The 17,110-nt window shown below is 44.4% G+C and overlaps 1 protein-coding gene across 1 annotated transcript in view; it reads left to right on the forward strand.

Moving 5' to 3' along the window:
* The window catches only part of LOC102446096 (tyrosine 3-monooxygenase-like), a 58,533-nt gene that overhangs the window by 18,803 nt on the left and 22,620 nt on the right, over window positions 1–17,110 (forward strand). Inside the window, exon 6 of the mRNA XM_006138075.4 lies at window positions 13,936–14,081. Within this exon, the coding sequence (XP_006138137.2) occupies window positions 13,936–14,081 (146 nt within the window). The remainder of the gene's footprint in view (window positions 1–13,935; window positions 14,082–17,110) is intronic.

A 17,110-nucleotide genomic window follows, 5' to 3' on the forward strand; every position in this document is an offset into this window, starting at 1 on the left:
TTTGTAGGCAGTGCAGAGATTAGAGCCAAAGCAGCACAATGTAGATTTGGGGAGGAGAAAGGAGACTGTGGATCTAACTCTCAAGAGTTCTGCTTCAATGAAAAAAGGATGCTAAAAAGTTTGTATACTTAACTTTACTATCCAGAATTCCTGAAAATCTGCAAAATTTGACTTGAAAACTCATGTGAACAAGCACTGTACTGAGATTTATTTTTCTTCTGGTTGGGCTGGAAATAAAAGGAAACAAATTGTTTCCCTCTAGGTATTTTGGTAGCTTGTGTCTTGGCCAGAAATCTGGAAGTGTGAAAGACTGAACAATTATCAAATAACCATTAACCTAGATTTCAGAATCTTTAAAAGAGAATTGTTCCTAAGCCACAAAATTCAGATCTGGATCTAGAGCTGGATTTGAGTCTTTGGCTTTCATCTGGTTCCTTAAAAATACAAGGCCTGAGATCATCAGTTAATTGTCTATGCCAAAGACAGGATACTGGACTAGATGAACCACTGTTCAGTCCAGTATGGCAATTCCTATGTTCTTAACTTGAAATTGCACTTTATCTGATTCATGTTCTATATAGGATAAAAGAAGAGAGAAGGGGAGAAAGAATAAAACAGTGAAAAAATCAGGTGACCTGAATAAACACGGTATTAACTTACAATTAAAAAGTGTCATGACCTTAAATGAATCCAGGGGCAAGCCACACTAGGGAAGTCACTTTTGAAACAGGTGTGCATATTTCCACTGGCATTTATTATAGCTATCCCTGTGCAAAAAACCCCATGAGAGTTTGCAACAAAAAATAGTGCAAGAAATTCATGTACCATTAAAGACATTTTCCAACTTCAGAAATGGGTACAAGTTTTGGAAGGAGGGAGAATTCTTATGTCCTGGCCACCTTTTTTTCACCTTCCCTAGTTGCCTTTCAAAAATCACACTATATAGCAAAATTTTTGTTTTGCATTACTTGTTTCCAAGAATATCTTACTGTATCAATTGAGGTGAGGGCTGCACTGGGCTAAGAACTGTATGCACACATAGCAGGAGAGAGTCCTGCCCAGAATAATATGGAATCTAAATGGACAAGATGGACAAAAGATTGGAGAAAGGAAAAATTATTATCTCCATTTTACAGATGGGAAAGTGAGAGATTAGATAATCAGCCCAAGGTTTTACAGAGCACAGCCAGTAATTGACCCTAGTTTTCTCTAGTCCCCAGTCAGTGCTTCAGGAATAAGGTTGTCCTGTCTCTCTGAAGGAGTGTTTTGTTTTAAATAAAATCTACCATGCCTTAAAACTTGCAAACCCCATCCACAGGGAACATCATTCCCACCTCTCCAAATTCTGATATTTCCACAGACCCAAATGCTGGATTTTCAAATATATTTGAAATATATTTTCAAATATATTTGAAAAAAAAGTAACATGCCTGTTAAGTCTTTCGTATCACGTGCATGACAGCTCCCACCAGCCAACAATATTGGCATAGTCTGGTGTGGGAATATTGTATTTAATAACATTTAATTTTGTGTTCTTTCCTGTTTTTTGAATCTCTCTCTCTTTTTTTTTGCCAACTTCTGTCACGGTAGGCATTCTCCACCTAGAACTATCCCCACTGGTGGTGAATGGAATAGGCCTTTAGGGGATAGCTATGTTTCCTCACCACAGCTGGCACCAGCAACACAGATCTCTGCTTGTGTAAATCAAATTCCAAAATTAGATATCACAGTTGTTACCATAACTCCCTCGGGCTGTGTGCTGTGGTCAGCTACATTACTGTGCAACTTAATATGGATACAGGGAAACCAAAGGGGAATTTTTTTAACACACTGTAAATTCTCTTGATGTTAGCTCTGAAGAGCTGTGGGATTCCTTTAGTGTGTAGCAACGTGGGTATAAAAATGAAAACAAGAGCAGAAATCTCAGCTTCCAAAAACAGGGCTTGGACGATAGGCATCTATGTTGTCAGGCATAATTATTGCAGAGCCATAAACTGAACAGCCATGGGTGCAAACGAGGCAATGTTTACTGGGAAGAAGTTGCCCAGGAGAAAAAAGAACAAAGAATAAATATATTGAGATACATGTCATGTGACAATAGTAAAGGCTGTTAGTTACCTTCTTCTAACAGAGAATAAGGAACTAGATTAGAATAGAGAAACGATAATAGCCCTAAAGCTGTCCCAGCTGTTTTTCCCACTGCGTCACTGTCAAGATTTTGCCTAGAAACTTTCAGAGCCTTCACCTGTCATTTTAAATAAACAGCACACCCATGCTGTCAGCATGCATGCATTGTACAGTGCACTTGATTTACACCACTTCAGAGCAAGGTTCACTTTTAGAAATCCCAGTTTTTACTAGTGTTTAGTATTTAAAAATAATAGTCCCTTTTAAACTCTGTATTATCTTCCGACTCCCACATTAAAACGTGCCTGGTCCAACTCCACTAACATCAATAAGAGTGATTTCACTTCCCTGAATGGGAATTGGATCAGACTCTAAGGAAAGATCTATACTAAAGCTGGAACGACAGCTTAAGGTATGCAGCTCCAGCTATGTAAATAACATAGCTGAAGTTGATGTACCTTAAGCTGAGTTTTGGCACCATCCCCACAGTGGAAGATCAATGAGAGAAACATTCAGGTCAATTTCTCTTACTCCTCACAACTGCAAGGAGTACAGTGATTGATGGGGGTGCCACAGCATTTGATTTAGAGGGTCTTTACTAGACCCACTAAATTGAACACTGGAAGACGGACCACTGCAGCATTGATCTCCGTGGCAGTGAAGATAAGTCCTACATTTCCTCAGGTATATTATCCTCAGTATTTTGAATATATTTTATCTATTGGAAGTAGTAAGATATGGTCAGGAAATAATTTTCCTTCACTAACTGCTTTTGATGAAAATAATATGTCCATTGATTTTTTTAAAATTAAGAACATAAGAATGGCCACACGAGGTCAAGCCAATGATTTGTTTAGCCCAATATCTTGTCTTCCGGTAGGCCATGGCCAGGGCCAGATGCATCAGAGGGAATGAACATAATAGGATAATTCTGGGTGATCCATTGCCTGTCATTGAGGGTACGTCTAAACTACATGTCTCCGTCGACGGAGGCATGTAGATTAGCCAGATCAGCAGAGGGAAATGAAATAATAATCGTGGCTTCATTTAAATTTAAATGGCTGCCCCGCTCTGCCGATCAGCTGTTTGTCGGCAGATCGGGGCAGTCTGGACGCGCCGCGCCGACAAAGAAGCCTTTCTTGATCGGCACAGGTAAACCTGGTTTCACAAGGCATACCTGTGCCGATCAAGAAAGGCTTCTTTGTCGGCGCGTCGCGTCCAGACTGCCCCGATCTGCTGACAAACAGCTGATCGGCAGAGCGGGGCAGCCATTTAAATTTAAATGAAGCCGCGATTATTTTAATCGCGGCTTCATTTCCCTCTGCCGATCTGGCTAATCTACATGCCTCCGTCGACGGAGGCATGTAGTCTAGACACACCCTGAATGTTAGTCAGAGGCTTAGAGCTACGCTAAGCATGGTTTTTTTTCTCCCTAACCATCTTACCTAATAGCCATTGAAGGTATTCTCCATGAGCTCCTCTAATTCTTTTTTTGCATTAAATCATAATGAAAACATAAGAATGGCCATAATAATGGTAAATTTTTAGGATTTTGTCTAAAAAACTACCACTGAAGATATAATAGATATATATTTATCCTTCTCCATAACTGAAATTGTTCAGCTTATAATTTAAAAATGTAGGGGGTTTTTGGGGAGGAGGGTTGCTTTATAAAAATTGGAGGATTTTTCTTGTTTTTTGTTGGGTTTAGGGCTCGAGGTGGTTGTGCAATACACTCCCACGACTCCTTCCATGTATGCCCATCTGGTCCCAATATCTCTGGTATCTGGCACCAACGGAGGACAGGACATTCTGCAGTGATGATAAGGGTGACATTACTCGTCTCCCTGTTTTTATAGGGATTAACATATGATTTAATGAGCACCTTCTGGTGTTCAACCGGACCCCGTCCTAGCCATAGGTTGGCCCTTACCTTTGGCCAAACCTGTGTAGCAGTTAGTTTCTGGGACTTACAATGGCTAAGGGTTTGGTTAGTATGGCAATTGAACCGTAGCACCCCCCGGAGAGGGTGGGTTTAAGATCCAATTCCAGTCCACTCGCTCACAAGGTGTTCCCCTCGCTCCTCTCCGGTGATACCACAGTAATAGCAGCAGACTCAGCAGGAGTGGCCTCATAGTCGGTGGCTGCGGTACCTGAAGAGGAAACTGGAGAGATAATGTTAGTGGTTTCGCTTACGGATTTGAACAATTTCAATTGGTTTTGATGCTTCCAAAATGTTCCCAATTTCCCCCCAATTTTGGCGCATGTGCTTGTAGTTAGTAAGACTCGCATTGGGCCCTGCCATCTAGGTTTTAGAATTCCCTTTACTTCAGCGTAAATGCGGTACATCACCAGATCTCCGACCTGAAATGCTGGTTTCTCCAAACAGGTGTTGTCATCTAATTGGGTTTGATTTGCCTTTACTTGTTTATATAGATTCTTAAGTTCCATATCCAGTGCTTTGATGTATACTTGCAACCGACTGGCAAATGGGCCTGACTCTTGGGCTGGTAAGAGTGCATCAGTGGGCATTCGCATAGCTCTCCCTGTCATTAATTCAAATGGAGTCAACTGTGTTAGTCTATTTGGGCTGCCTCGGATCTGGTAAAGTACAGCCGGTAATATACGTACCCAGCTATCTCCGGTGTCCAGGACTGCCTTTGTTAAAGCAGTTTTTATAGTTCTGTTCATTCTTTCTACCATCCCTGAGCTTTCAGGGTGGTATGGAATATGGAATCGCTGTTTAATTCCCAGAGCTTTGCATGCTTCTTTCATTGCCTTTCCTATGAAATGAGTTCCCTTGTCGGAGTCGATTGAGTGAGGCAATCCCAATCTTGGTATAACTTCTTCTGCTAAAATACGGGCTACTGTGGTAGCAGTACAGTTTTTAGTAGGGAAAGCTTCAACCCATTGAGTGAGGGTGTCCACAATCATTAAAATGTATTTATACCCCCGGCTTGGTGGCAGGGGTCCCGTAAAATCTATTTGTAGGTGTTGCCGGGGCCCTCTGGTCGTGGCTGGTGATTTAGGGGAATTTTTTTCTTCTGCCTGCATTGACCTGGGCGCAAATTATACACCGCTTAAGGAACCGGGCCGTGTCCCTTGCTTTGGTTGGCCACCACCAGGGTTCCAGAGCAGCTTTCATTTGCCTCCAGCCCAGATGGGCAGGGGAGTGTATAACTTCTAACAACAGGTTACGTATACAGGTGGGTGCCACAAGCTGTTGTTCTCCGGGGGCATACCATAATGGTTTCTTATACACACAACCCAGGGACTCCAATTTCTGTTCCTCCTCCGTACTTAGGGAAGAGTATAGGGCAGTAAGATTTATTTACTCTTTGATTCCTCCAACTGCGCTAACACTTAGTGGCATTACTTGTGCTGCTTCTTTAGCTCAGAAGTCTGCCCAATAGTTTCCCTTCTGTTCTTCACTATCAATTTTGCGATGTGCCTTAACTTTAACCACAGCCACTTCGGCAGGGAGCTTGATAGCTTCCACCAGTCTTTGGACAGCTTCCAAATGATTTATGGGTTTCCCAGTGGTGGTGCGGAAGCCCCTACGTGACCACACATCCATATAATCATGCACTACTCCAAAAGCATACCGGCTGTCAGTATACACAGTGATTCTTTTTCCCTGTCCAGCATAGAGAGCTTCGGTGAGTGCAGTCAGCTCTGCTTCTTGTGCAGATTTGGAACTTTCCAATTTACCAGCAGCAGTTACAGTTCCATCTCCTAACACTACAGCACATCCTGTGGAGGGTACCCCATTGATATACCTCCTTGATCCATCCACGTACAAAATTAAGTCTGGGGTTTCTAGGGGCTGCTCTTTGACACTTCCAAGTACTTCTTCTTCCTTATCCACTAAACACTCATGCACGTCCCCTTCAATATTTAGAAACTCAGCTATGTTAATTCCTTTGTCTCTTACTATTGAAAAGTTTGGATTCTGAAGACACAGGACGGATTCCCATTGGCCACGCCGGGCATCTGTTACGGATTTGAGTCGCCCAGTGTTAAGGAGGTCGATAAGCGTGTGAGGTGTGTGTAAAATTAGGATTCCGGTGAGGGTGTATGGTTCACAAGTTTTTACAGTCCAGGTGGCACAGTCTAGAGCTGCAACACATTCCGGTAATCCTTGTGAAACAGGAGGCCTTGGGGTGGACAGATATGCAACAGGACGCGGGCAGTCCCCGTGAGTTTGTAATAGCACCGCGGAATACTGAGTTTTACTATGGTTACAATAGAGATGGAATGGCTGCTGCATATCAGGTAAGCCGAGACAGGGTGCTGAAGCAAGGGTCTGTTTGATTTTTCTGAAAGCTTCCTCCTGAGGGGTTTCCCATAATACTGGGTAATTAGCTGGTTCCCCCCCCCCCCCCCCATACCAGGGCTTGGATAGGTTCCACTATATTGGAGAATTCAGAGATATATGCTCTACAGTAGTTTAGAAGACCTAAGATTTTGCGGACATCTCTGACTGTTCGGGGCTTGGGTAATTCTTTAATGGCTTTTTTCCTGTCCTCTGTGAGGGCCTTTTGTCCCTGGGAAATTTCATGCCCCAGGTATAAGACTTTTGGCTGTTGTAGCTGGGCCTTTTTAGCACTCAGTTTAAATCCAGCCTCCTGCAGGTTTAACAATAGCCTGTTAAAAGTTTTCAGATGGTCGTTTTCATTAGAGCTGGCAATTAATAGATCATCCACATACTACAATATCACTGTGTCCCCCTCCGTTTGGACGTGTTCTAGGACCTTTGCCATGGCTTTGTGGAAAATTGAAGGGGACCCATGATATCCCTGGGGTACACGAGTCCAAGTGTACTGCTGGTTTCCAAGGGTGAAGGCAAACTTGTCGTGACTTTTACTGGTGAGGGGAATGCTCCAAAACCCATTTGCCACATCCAGGACTGTGAATACTGAATGCGTTGGACTTAAGAGGTTTAGAATGGTGGCAGGACTTGCCACTATTGCGTGAGGTTTTGGGGTCACTCTGTTCAGGTGGGTATAGTCTATAGTTAGTCTCCAAGTTCCGTCAGGCTTTCTCACAGGCCAAATTGGGGAATTAATAGTAGAGGTTGTTTTCCGTACTACTCCCCTTTGTTCCAAATCCTGAACTATATTCTTGACAGCTTCTAAAGCATCAGGTTTTATAGGATATTGTCGGTGGGCTTTGTGTGTGGGTCCTTCTATGACTACTGGTTCTGTGCTTAACAACCCACAGTCTTGCTTGTTAGTGGCCCAGACCCCAGGATATAGTGAGCACAGAGTTTCGGCCAGACCATCACCCCACACTGGGGTGGTAACTTTACTGCTGGCTATTAGGGCGATGTTCTGAAGTGGTTGTACTCCTTGGCTCCTCTGAGAGGCCCATTCTATATTACTCGCTCTGGGGTTAATGACCTCCCCAAGCTCGGTGAGGAGATCAATGCCACAGATTGTCTCTACTTGTGCAGGGCAGACCCAGATTTGACTTACAGTAAAGGCATCTTCAGATTCAATTTCTACTGGTTGGCTTAAGGTAGCTTTTAATTTCCCTCCTCCTACTCCCTCAAGCCAGATATCATAGAATCATAGGACTGGAAGGGACCTCGAGAGGTCATATGCCGGCGAGTGAGGGGAAGGGGTTGGCTGGTTATCGATACCGAGGCTCCAGTGTCTATTAACATTTTGCACGGCCGGCCTCCCACACATGCGTTAAGAAACATCCTAGGGTCGCCTTCAGATCCAGCCACGGAGGCCGCTGTAACCTATTTACTAGCCAGGATTTTGAGAATCTCTTGGATTTGTTGTTTAACTTGTCCTAAATCCTGCACATTGTCTCCGCTCCCTTGTGGGTTGGGAGTCGGGCGTTGGCTTTGTCTTGCTGGCCATTGACCTTCCTTGCCCCCTCTGGAGCGGTAGCAATTCTCTAGCACATGGCCGAACCATTTACAGTTTGTACACTGGGGTTTGATTTTAGTACAACACTCTTGGACCGTGTGTTCTAATTTCCCACAGCCGTGGCAACGAAGGGCAGTTGAGGCACTGATCACGGTTTCTCCCTTTACTGCATGAACTGGAGTCAGTTTTGCTTCCCTCTTCCTCCTGGTTTCTAAGTCAGAAGCCCATTTCATTATATCTATGTATGTGTTCCCCACTGATACGCCTAAGGATAGCACAGCCTTATGGTCCGCTGACATCCCTTCCGTTAAGAGCTGTAAAAATGCTTCATGGTCTCTATTTGTTACACCATCGAGACCAGAGTAGGAGTGGAAGGCGGCCCATATTCTTTCTGTGTAAGTAGTGACCGGCTCTTCCTTCTGTTGTGTGACTAGTCCCAATGCTCCCCAATTGGTGGTGCGTACCCCCAGAGCAAGGGAGAGGGCGGCTCTGAATTCTGCTAATGTCCCTTCCTGATCATTTGCAAGATCTTGCCCAGGGTGTTCAGGGTCCGGGGTAGGGTCCTCAGCCCAGACCCCAGTTCTCCATCGGTCCTCCAAGTTTTCCCACACATCCTTGGGACATTTACATTTAATCAGGATGTGTTGATCCTTTTTGTGTAACCCATGCATTTCTCCCAAACTTTCCAGTTTATCCCAAAATTCAGTATTCTTATGGTCTCTCTTCAAGTCCGGCAACTCGGCTACAAAAGCTTGTTTCTCTAAAGATGTAAATGGGTGATACACTGAGACAGTCTCGGAGTGGAATCCTCTGACTTGTTCGCCCTGCTCGTTTACATTTTGGACTCGCCGAGTCTGTGTCTTAATTGGGGCCATAAAAGTGGTTTGGCCCGTTGTAACTATCATCTGTGCCTTTTCTGGAGGATCTGGATATAATGAGGGATACAAGGGAGGTGCAGTTGGCATAGGTGCAGGAACTGCAAGATTGGTTTCTCTCTGTTTCACATCCTCCTGACACAGAGGTGCTGCAGCGTGTGGATTATATGGTTCGCTGCTAGAAGAAGAATTATGCTTTTGGGCATTCATCTCTTCTTGCAGGGCTTTAATTTTCTTTTCCTTTAGCGTAAGGATGTCTAACACTGCTATCACTGCTTTCTTGGTCTTATCTTTTTATTGTTCTGACCACCACTTGCTCAAATCCTTTTCTGATATTGCAATTGGATAGCTGTTCTTTTTAGTAGCAACTTGCCGGGTTTGGGCATGTTTATATTCTAGATATTCTTGAGGGCTAACACCTACTTTCTGTCGTGCAGCCATATTTTACTGTGACAACTGAACTCCTCAATTCTCCCTTGTGTTTTTGTTCACGCACACTTACACTGAAAGAAAAGGTTTGCTGGGGCTTACCTCAGACCCAGTTAATAGCACTCACTCCTCATTCATCAATTAACATTCATTCGGATGAGTGATTATAATAGTGATTTCCAACACACCATCAGAAGGAGGAATAGGATTACACCCTAACAGGAAAAGGAGCAATCCCTGGGGTTGCTCCAAATCCCAGTAGTTGTCTAGAACAACCCACGGATTAGTGTACTCAGTCATTGGTTGCTAGCAATCCTAGTCCCTAGAAACCAATGCTAAGGTATGACATACAAATGCACAACACTCGGTCCGGAGAACGCAGAGGTTCAGCGGGTCCCACTCTCCAGCTGTAGCAGCTACAGCTCACTTCCAAACCTTCATAGTCCCTCCGGACAGGCGCTGGGTTCTTTCTCTTCCAGCCTAGATTCGGGTGCCTTGGCTCCCGATCCGGCTGGGCTTATCTTCCAGCTCGGGCTCGGGCTCCTTGCTCTCGAACCGGCTGGGCTTATGGAGGATGCGCGTGGTTTTCCTCCCTGCTTTACTGGTACCTCTTCGGGGATTTCATACACGGCTTAGCCGTCCCTCTCTAGCTACGTCTTTCAGACACACTCTTAGGAATCAGCCTTTACCCCCGATATTCCGTGTGTGGCTTATACCGTATGGTCTTTGCACCTTCTAGCACCACTTGGTACCTTCCCAACTGCCGGCGGGGATTTGCACTATGCAAGAGTGTGTACGTTAAGTGCCTGTTGGGGGGCGTCTGCCAGGTCTTACAATTTTACGTGCAATGAGAGAGTGGGTCACCAGATCGTGCTGCCTGCCGCCTTGTGTACTCGGCCACTCCCGAGCTTAACGTACGGCTCAATCACTCCCTGGTGATTTATCCAATCTCTCCATAACGAGCCCCTTAGTTCTAACAGTACACAACCCTCTTGTGCTTGTCCCCTGTGGGGGGTTAGATGTTCCTCCCTCCCTCTTTCAGGCCTGCCTCATAGGCTTGGTTCGCCCTCATCCAGGTATCTTGTGCCTCAAATAGAACGGAACCAGGATGTGTCTGAAGGAAACCAGAGATGTCAACCCCTAGCCCTAATGAGGTGGTAAATTAAACATACTCACCTCTCTTGGGTTTCAGTCTCCGATTCCCGATCAGCTCACAAGCCTGGATCCCGGACGAACCCCCAATTTGTTGGAAATAATCCAGGACACTCTGGATGCAGGTGAAAACAAGTGGAGGATTTATTATACACCAGCTGATGGAGTGACACGCAGGAGTTACCCTGGTGAACACCGGTTAATTAACACAATACAATAGGTTATATAGTCAGCAGGTGGACGGAGGAAAAATGATTTGATAGGTCTAGCAGCAAGATGAAATGAGCACATAAGCCAATAGAACTACTAAAGATTACATAATGTCTCCGCCCATTGCAAAGTAACAACTTATTAATTAATACATATAGGTGGTTATTGTTTAAATGCCAAAACATGTCAGCAAAACAGTAATAACATTTTAGTCTGCATTGATGATGATGTTTCTGATAGCAGGCGGGTATGACCTTGAGTTGGTGCAGCACTTGGTTCTCAGGCTCATTATCTAGGAGTGAAGCAAGACAGTTAAGCAAATTTATGAATGTTATCTTAAGCAAAATGTTTTAGGTTACTAACTGGAGTCCTGTCCGAGTGTCTTAGAATGTGGTTGCTATGGTGCCCAGGATCATTCCACTGTCTGCAGCTCTTATCCTGACTGTGATGTTCCCAGGCCTTAATCCTAGAATGGAGTTATGCTGTTTAGGGGCCTACTAGCACATTTAGGGCTGCCTCAGTTTACCCTACAGATCCCTCCTTTTGACCTTAGGGTTCTCTGACCCGCCAGGTCAAATACAGTAATTTCAGGGTGTTCATTCTACACTGGAAGCGACGGCACAGTACCAGTACCAGTATGAATGTTATGATTGAAACTCCCCACATAATTTGGCAAAACAGTACCCAAATCCACCCCCAGGGTATTTCTTTGCCGGTGAAGGCGCTGCCCATGATCACATGTTGGACCTCTACTGCCTGGTTGAGTGCCTCAGAGAAGTGAGTCTTGGCATGATCCACGGTATTACCTAACTGTGTGTACCGCAGACGACCGATTGCAATGCGTCTTTTGGCAAGGGTTACCAGCTCCTCGATCTTAGCCTGCAGGGCCAGCAAACCCTTCTCTAGGTACAATTAATTTTTAAGCTGTCTCTATGGTAAGTATAAATACAATTTTATATTTTCTAATAGGAAAGTATTGGTCTTTTTTCCAAAATATATCTATTTTACAAGTTTTTAAAAGTTATTTCAAGGAAAATAAGCATATTTAAAAGTCTATTTTCAGTTCTTTAGCTCAGCACCTTTCTACCTGGTTTGGAAGCAGAATTCATAGAAACAAAGGACTGGAAGGGACTTGCCGGGTTATCGAGCCTCCCTGCTGTCATTATCATCAACACAATAGCTCAGCATATAATTCCATTTAGCAATTTATCAAACTCTATCTTAAACTAGTTAGGGTGCTAGACCATACAACTGCTACTCAGAACCTCACCCCTCTGACAGCTAAAAACTTTCCTCTAATTTCTAGCCTTGTTGTTCATGGTCAGTTTATATTCAATTGGTTTTTTTTGTTTTTTTTTGGGGGGGGGGGGACTGTTTTGTTTTCTTTTTGCAAACTTTATTCTTTAATAGGTATGTTAGATATTGTGTAATGGAATAGTCATGTAACTGCATCAAATATTATCTGTTACATGATTATTCAATAGTGCCTGGGGGCAGGGAAGGCAACTAGAGACCCCTGGCACTTTGCACTGATCCTCTGATACAGAGGTGGCAGTGAAGGGTGGCAGCAGCCCCTGTCCACAGGGAGCTAGAGCTCCTCAGGGACAGAGGCTGCTCTGGAATCCCATGGAGCAGCCTCTGTCCACAGCAAGCCTGGGCCCACCATGGACAATGGTTGCTCAGCGGCAGGAGCCCCTGTCGCCTCTTCCCCACTCCCCCCGCCATATGCTGATGCCTCTGATAGGTGGGGGAGAGGGTAGGCAGGAGCCGGTGCTTGGGGGAGCCGGCTTAAAAAACATGACTACAAAATATACTATGGGCCAAAGCCCCATTCGGCACATGGACTGTATCTATTTACACCGGCTGAGGATCTGGCCTCTGGACTTGAACATTTGTTTTGTTTTAAAACAAAATGACCAAGATTAGTCCCATAGAGAGAAGGGGCTTCTTATCAGGATGCAAACTTCTTAGAAACTTCTAAGAAACATGCAGCTTCTTATCAGGATGCAAACTTTCCCAAAGTTGAAGAATATTTGTACCTGGGGTTTGGGCTCAAACTCATTTCTAGTCTCTTGTCCTGCCTAAGCTTTGGTGTTAGAATTAAGAGTAAGACTTATTTCCTACTCTGAAATAAGTAAGTCCAGATTGCACACACACAAACACAAATCTAGATAGAGCAATCTTTGATTCACATGCTGCTTTACACCCTAGGCAATCCCATTCAAATCAATGTTATTTTATGGGAAATATACTGGGGCAAAAGCTAGCCTCTTATTCCCCTGAGCTTTTCCGAACTGCTCTGTGGAGATTATCAAGGCTCATGCAGCTTTTGCAGTACTGACAATCCTCACTGTCTCAATTTGTTTCTATTTTTCCCAGTTTTCATCCGCGCTAACATAAGAAGTTTATGTGATGGAACAACAACCATTACACGTTACTGGCTATCACCTCCATAGCAACAATAGCAGCAAAAAAACACAATCCAAAAACAAGAGGAGGTCATTTTTTTAGTTAGCATTTCCAAGAATGATCTCAATTTTCATAAAACAATGTTTACATACTCGTTCAAGCTGCATGTGCATAAATACAATCTTTTCTGTGAGCCTCCCTGCCATCATTTCAGTGCTTGTTTATTTTGCAACAGCTAAATATATTTAAAAATTGGGCCTTTGAAATGAAATAATAAAATACACAAGATGGGGCCAAATGAAAGCCCTAGATTCCAAGTGTGGAGGCAGTTCAAAATCTGCACCCCCAGCTCTGGATATACATTTCAAAAGGCCCCTTTCATTACTATAGATGAAACACCTCCAACATTTAAGGTGTTTGAAATCTCTGTCCTGCATTCAGATCTTCATGCGTGGCACCTTGCACGTGCACAGTGACCCTAATGCAAAAAGGCACTGAAGCATGTGCTTCATGTTACACACATACTTAGTGCTTTCTTGAATAGAGAAATGCCGAGCAGCGGGCACCCCTCTACAGGTCATGGGGCTCCATGAAGACACCAAGAGCTGCCTGAGCAGATCCATGTGCAGAATCAAGGCCTGTCTCTGGATCCTCATTTTGTGGTGTGAGCCCATCTCCTGGAAACAAAATCCTACCCCGCAGCCATGCTTCAGTTTCAAAGCATCATTTGCTCTGCGCTCCCCTTGGTTCTAGATGAGCTCTCTGCTGGTGCACAGCTGTGGTTCTCAAGCCAGAGAGACAAGGTGCTGCTCGTAGTAAAGTAGGTGAACTAACGGTTGTTGTACTTTCAGGAGAGAGGTGTATGGGAAACTGAGCAGCCTCTATGCTACCCATGCCTGTAAACAGTACCTGGAGGCCTTTCAGCAGCTGGAGAAATGCTGTGGATACCAAGAGGACAGCATTCCGCAACTTCAGGACGTTTCCAGATTTTTAAAAGGCAAGATGTTGCAGCCGATAGTGTTTTAGTACTCCCTAGGCACCCTTGGGAATCTTCAACCTCGTGTGCTGGAAAGAGGAGTGGACAATAGAATGAACTGTGACTGCTCAGGGCTTGCAGATCTGTTTGTGGGTAACAAGGCTAGGGAAGAGACAGGGGTGCTGGAGCAATTTGTATGTAGAGAGCCATTGAACCAAACTGGAAACCACATGTACAAGTGAAAGCACTTCAAGTCGGGGGAGCAGCTGCAGCAGCTCAGCATCACTGGTTCTAGCACCTATGAGAACAGATAAAATACTGAGATGCTGTAAGCTCTAGTGAATCTGTCAGCAGATGTTTGAGTGACACAGGACAGTGGAGATTGAGACCCTGTGTCACTAATCCACAGAGGCAGTTCCAAGGCAGGGCGTGCCTTTTTAACAGAGTAGCTTGCCAAAGTCCCTGTAATCTGGAGAAGCCAAGGAAGGGCTGTAGTAAAAGAAAACACCCTCTTGTTGCTCTCCCAGCAATAGGAAGTGTGCCAGATGCTGGCTGCAGACATTTGCTAAATATGGCAGAAGAAACATATACATGGTAGCTTTAACTTAAAAATAAATTAAACATGAAAATTACATTGGATGCTTATGAAATCAAGCAAACCAGTCCATTTGCCAACAGATAGATGCAAGACAAATGGGCGTAACCTATTACTGAAGAGATTTCCAGCATATGGGCATTTTAATTAGAGATTAATATATTCGGACAGATCCTTGGGTTGATCCAACTGTGCAAATGCAATGGCCACTTGCATTACTAGTGTAGCCAGGGAGTCCCCAGATGTAGAGAAATCGTTCCGGGGAGTAAACAAGAATGGACAGAGCGATGTCTTCCACTCCCATTCCCACATTTAGGAGGCATCCCTGGGTGGGCTGAGGGCATCGCCAGAGCTAACAGGTGGTAGATTTGGAGTACAATGCACCTCAGTGATCCCAGGATCACAAATCAGTCTGAGAGAGTTGCTGTTGCTGACTTAATATAGAGCTGCCTTTAGGCTGCTCTACGTTATACGGGGAGCTAATTCAGATTAAGGATAAGGGGAGTGCAAAGAAGGCTGGGAGACAACTTCCCACATTTCACACATCTGTTCCTGAGCTAGCACCCCTCAGGTGGGGACTAGGAATCTGGCCTATGAGCATGTTCACAAACTGCAAGTGAGAAATTACTAATAATAGTGTTAGTTTCTTTTGAGTTGCTTGGTGGATCCTGGGAACGAAGTCCTCATTCTGATACCATTGACACTGGTGATACAGAAATGTAACTGTGTTGTCTTCAACAGGGTTATTTCCAATTTACTCTAGTGAACGTGTGGCCAGAATCTGGCTTATACTGCACATTGTTTTTCCCAGCGCATCATTGTTGTTAGATTCATGTCTTATTCATGCCACTGCCTCTGCTCAGCTGGCTTTTTCCAGACCCCTACCCATCACGGCCAGTGTCTGGATGTTGTGCTGAAGTCAGTTGTCTTTTATTTAATCATTTGCCTCTCGCCAGAGCTCAGAGGTTGTTTCCCTTTGAGAACACGCCACAGTGAAATCGTCCCCCTAAAAAAGTAGAAGGCTTGAATGTGCTAAAGGAAACTTTGCTAAGGGAAGATTTTGTTTTCAAAATAGGAAAAAGAAAATCACTTAAAATCATAGCTGATCACAACCCTCCCAATCCCAGCTAAGGGCATCACCTACCTCACTGTGTGGGAACAATGACCTTTTGTTTTATTGATTACCTTTCATTTTGGAAAATCCCACTTGGAGGGTTCAATCATGTCTTTCCTTGACTCCCTGAGCCAAATCTCCAGGCTTCATCCATCACCTAGCTCCCTCTCTGCTCTTGTTCCCTTTTCTCCTCCACTGAGCCTGCCCTTGGCGCACGTGACAACCATATGTGCCCCCACCATTTGGGTGAGCTACTCTTACCAGTTGAGGGCTTGTTTTAGTATTCTCTGTGTCCCCTTCCTGGCTATCCAACCATGCATCCTGCACAGACTATAGCACCAGGGAACTGTTAGATGGTGGCAAGAAATTGAGCATGTGTTTTACTGATCTCAGTCATAAGAACGGCCATACTGGGTAAGCCCAAAGGTCCATCTAGCCCAGTAGCCTGTCTTTTGACAGTGGCCAATGCCAGGTGTCCCAAAGGGAATGAACAGAACAGATAATCATCAAGTAATTCCTCCCCTATCACCCATTCCTAGCTTCCGACAAACACAGGCTAGGGACACCATTCCTCCCCATCCTGGCTAATAGCCATAGTCAGTGAAGAGTTCTAGAAGGATCTTTGTATATAGGTCCTGGGATACTGTGGCGAATGTGACTGATATTCATATTTTTTTCCAGTCCTGGTTCACTTCTGAAGGGATAACAGAAGCCGGGTGATTAGGACAAAGTAAGGATAAGGATATACTGGCATTTACTCTTTGTCTGGGTAGTGTCAGATTTTGTTTATTGATGTCTGTGGCTATCCACATCTGTTCCATATTGTGGTCTTAAGTTATTTCCAAGTGTCATTAAGCAAGTTCTTCTGGACAAAAAGTATCATCAGTGAGAAAACTCGGCGAATCTCTCTCAGGGGGAGGGAAATTCAGAGCACTCCACAAACCAGTGTTGTTTGTGGCTGGACTCATATAATGGTAGATAAGATATCTGGGTCAAATCAAAATCTCCTTGTCACTGATGGCTCTCTCATTAGATTTTTTTTTAAAATCATGCAGTGTTCTTCTCAGAGCAGTTACTATCAGATCAAAAGCAGTCAAACAACAGTATCATTGCAAGGTCTGCAAAAGCTGTAACTGCCAGTTCTGTGCCAGTGAGCCATCTTGTGAGATTAGGGTGGATAATTATGTAGTTGAGTGAAATCCGGCCCATATTGTAGGTGACAAAGAGCTACACTGCCCCAGAGGAGCTCTGGGCAGCATTTTGGCTCCCAGAATTCCATAGCATGTAGTGTGAACATGCCAGCCACTATATCCTATAATGGGAGGCTGGGTACAGTTCTGT

Source organism: Pelodiscus sinensis, chromosome 1 (genome assembly GCF_049634645.1).
Source record: "Pelodiscus sinensis isolate JC-2024 chromosome 1, ASM4963464v1, whole genome shotgun sequence".
In the NCBI taxonomy this organism is placed as follows: domain Eukaryota; kingdom Metazoa; phylum Chordata; order Testudines; family Trionychidae; genus Pelodiscus; species Pelodiscus sinensis.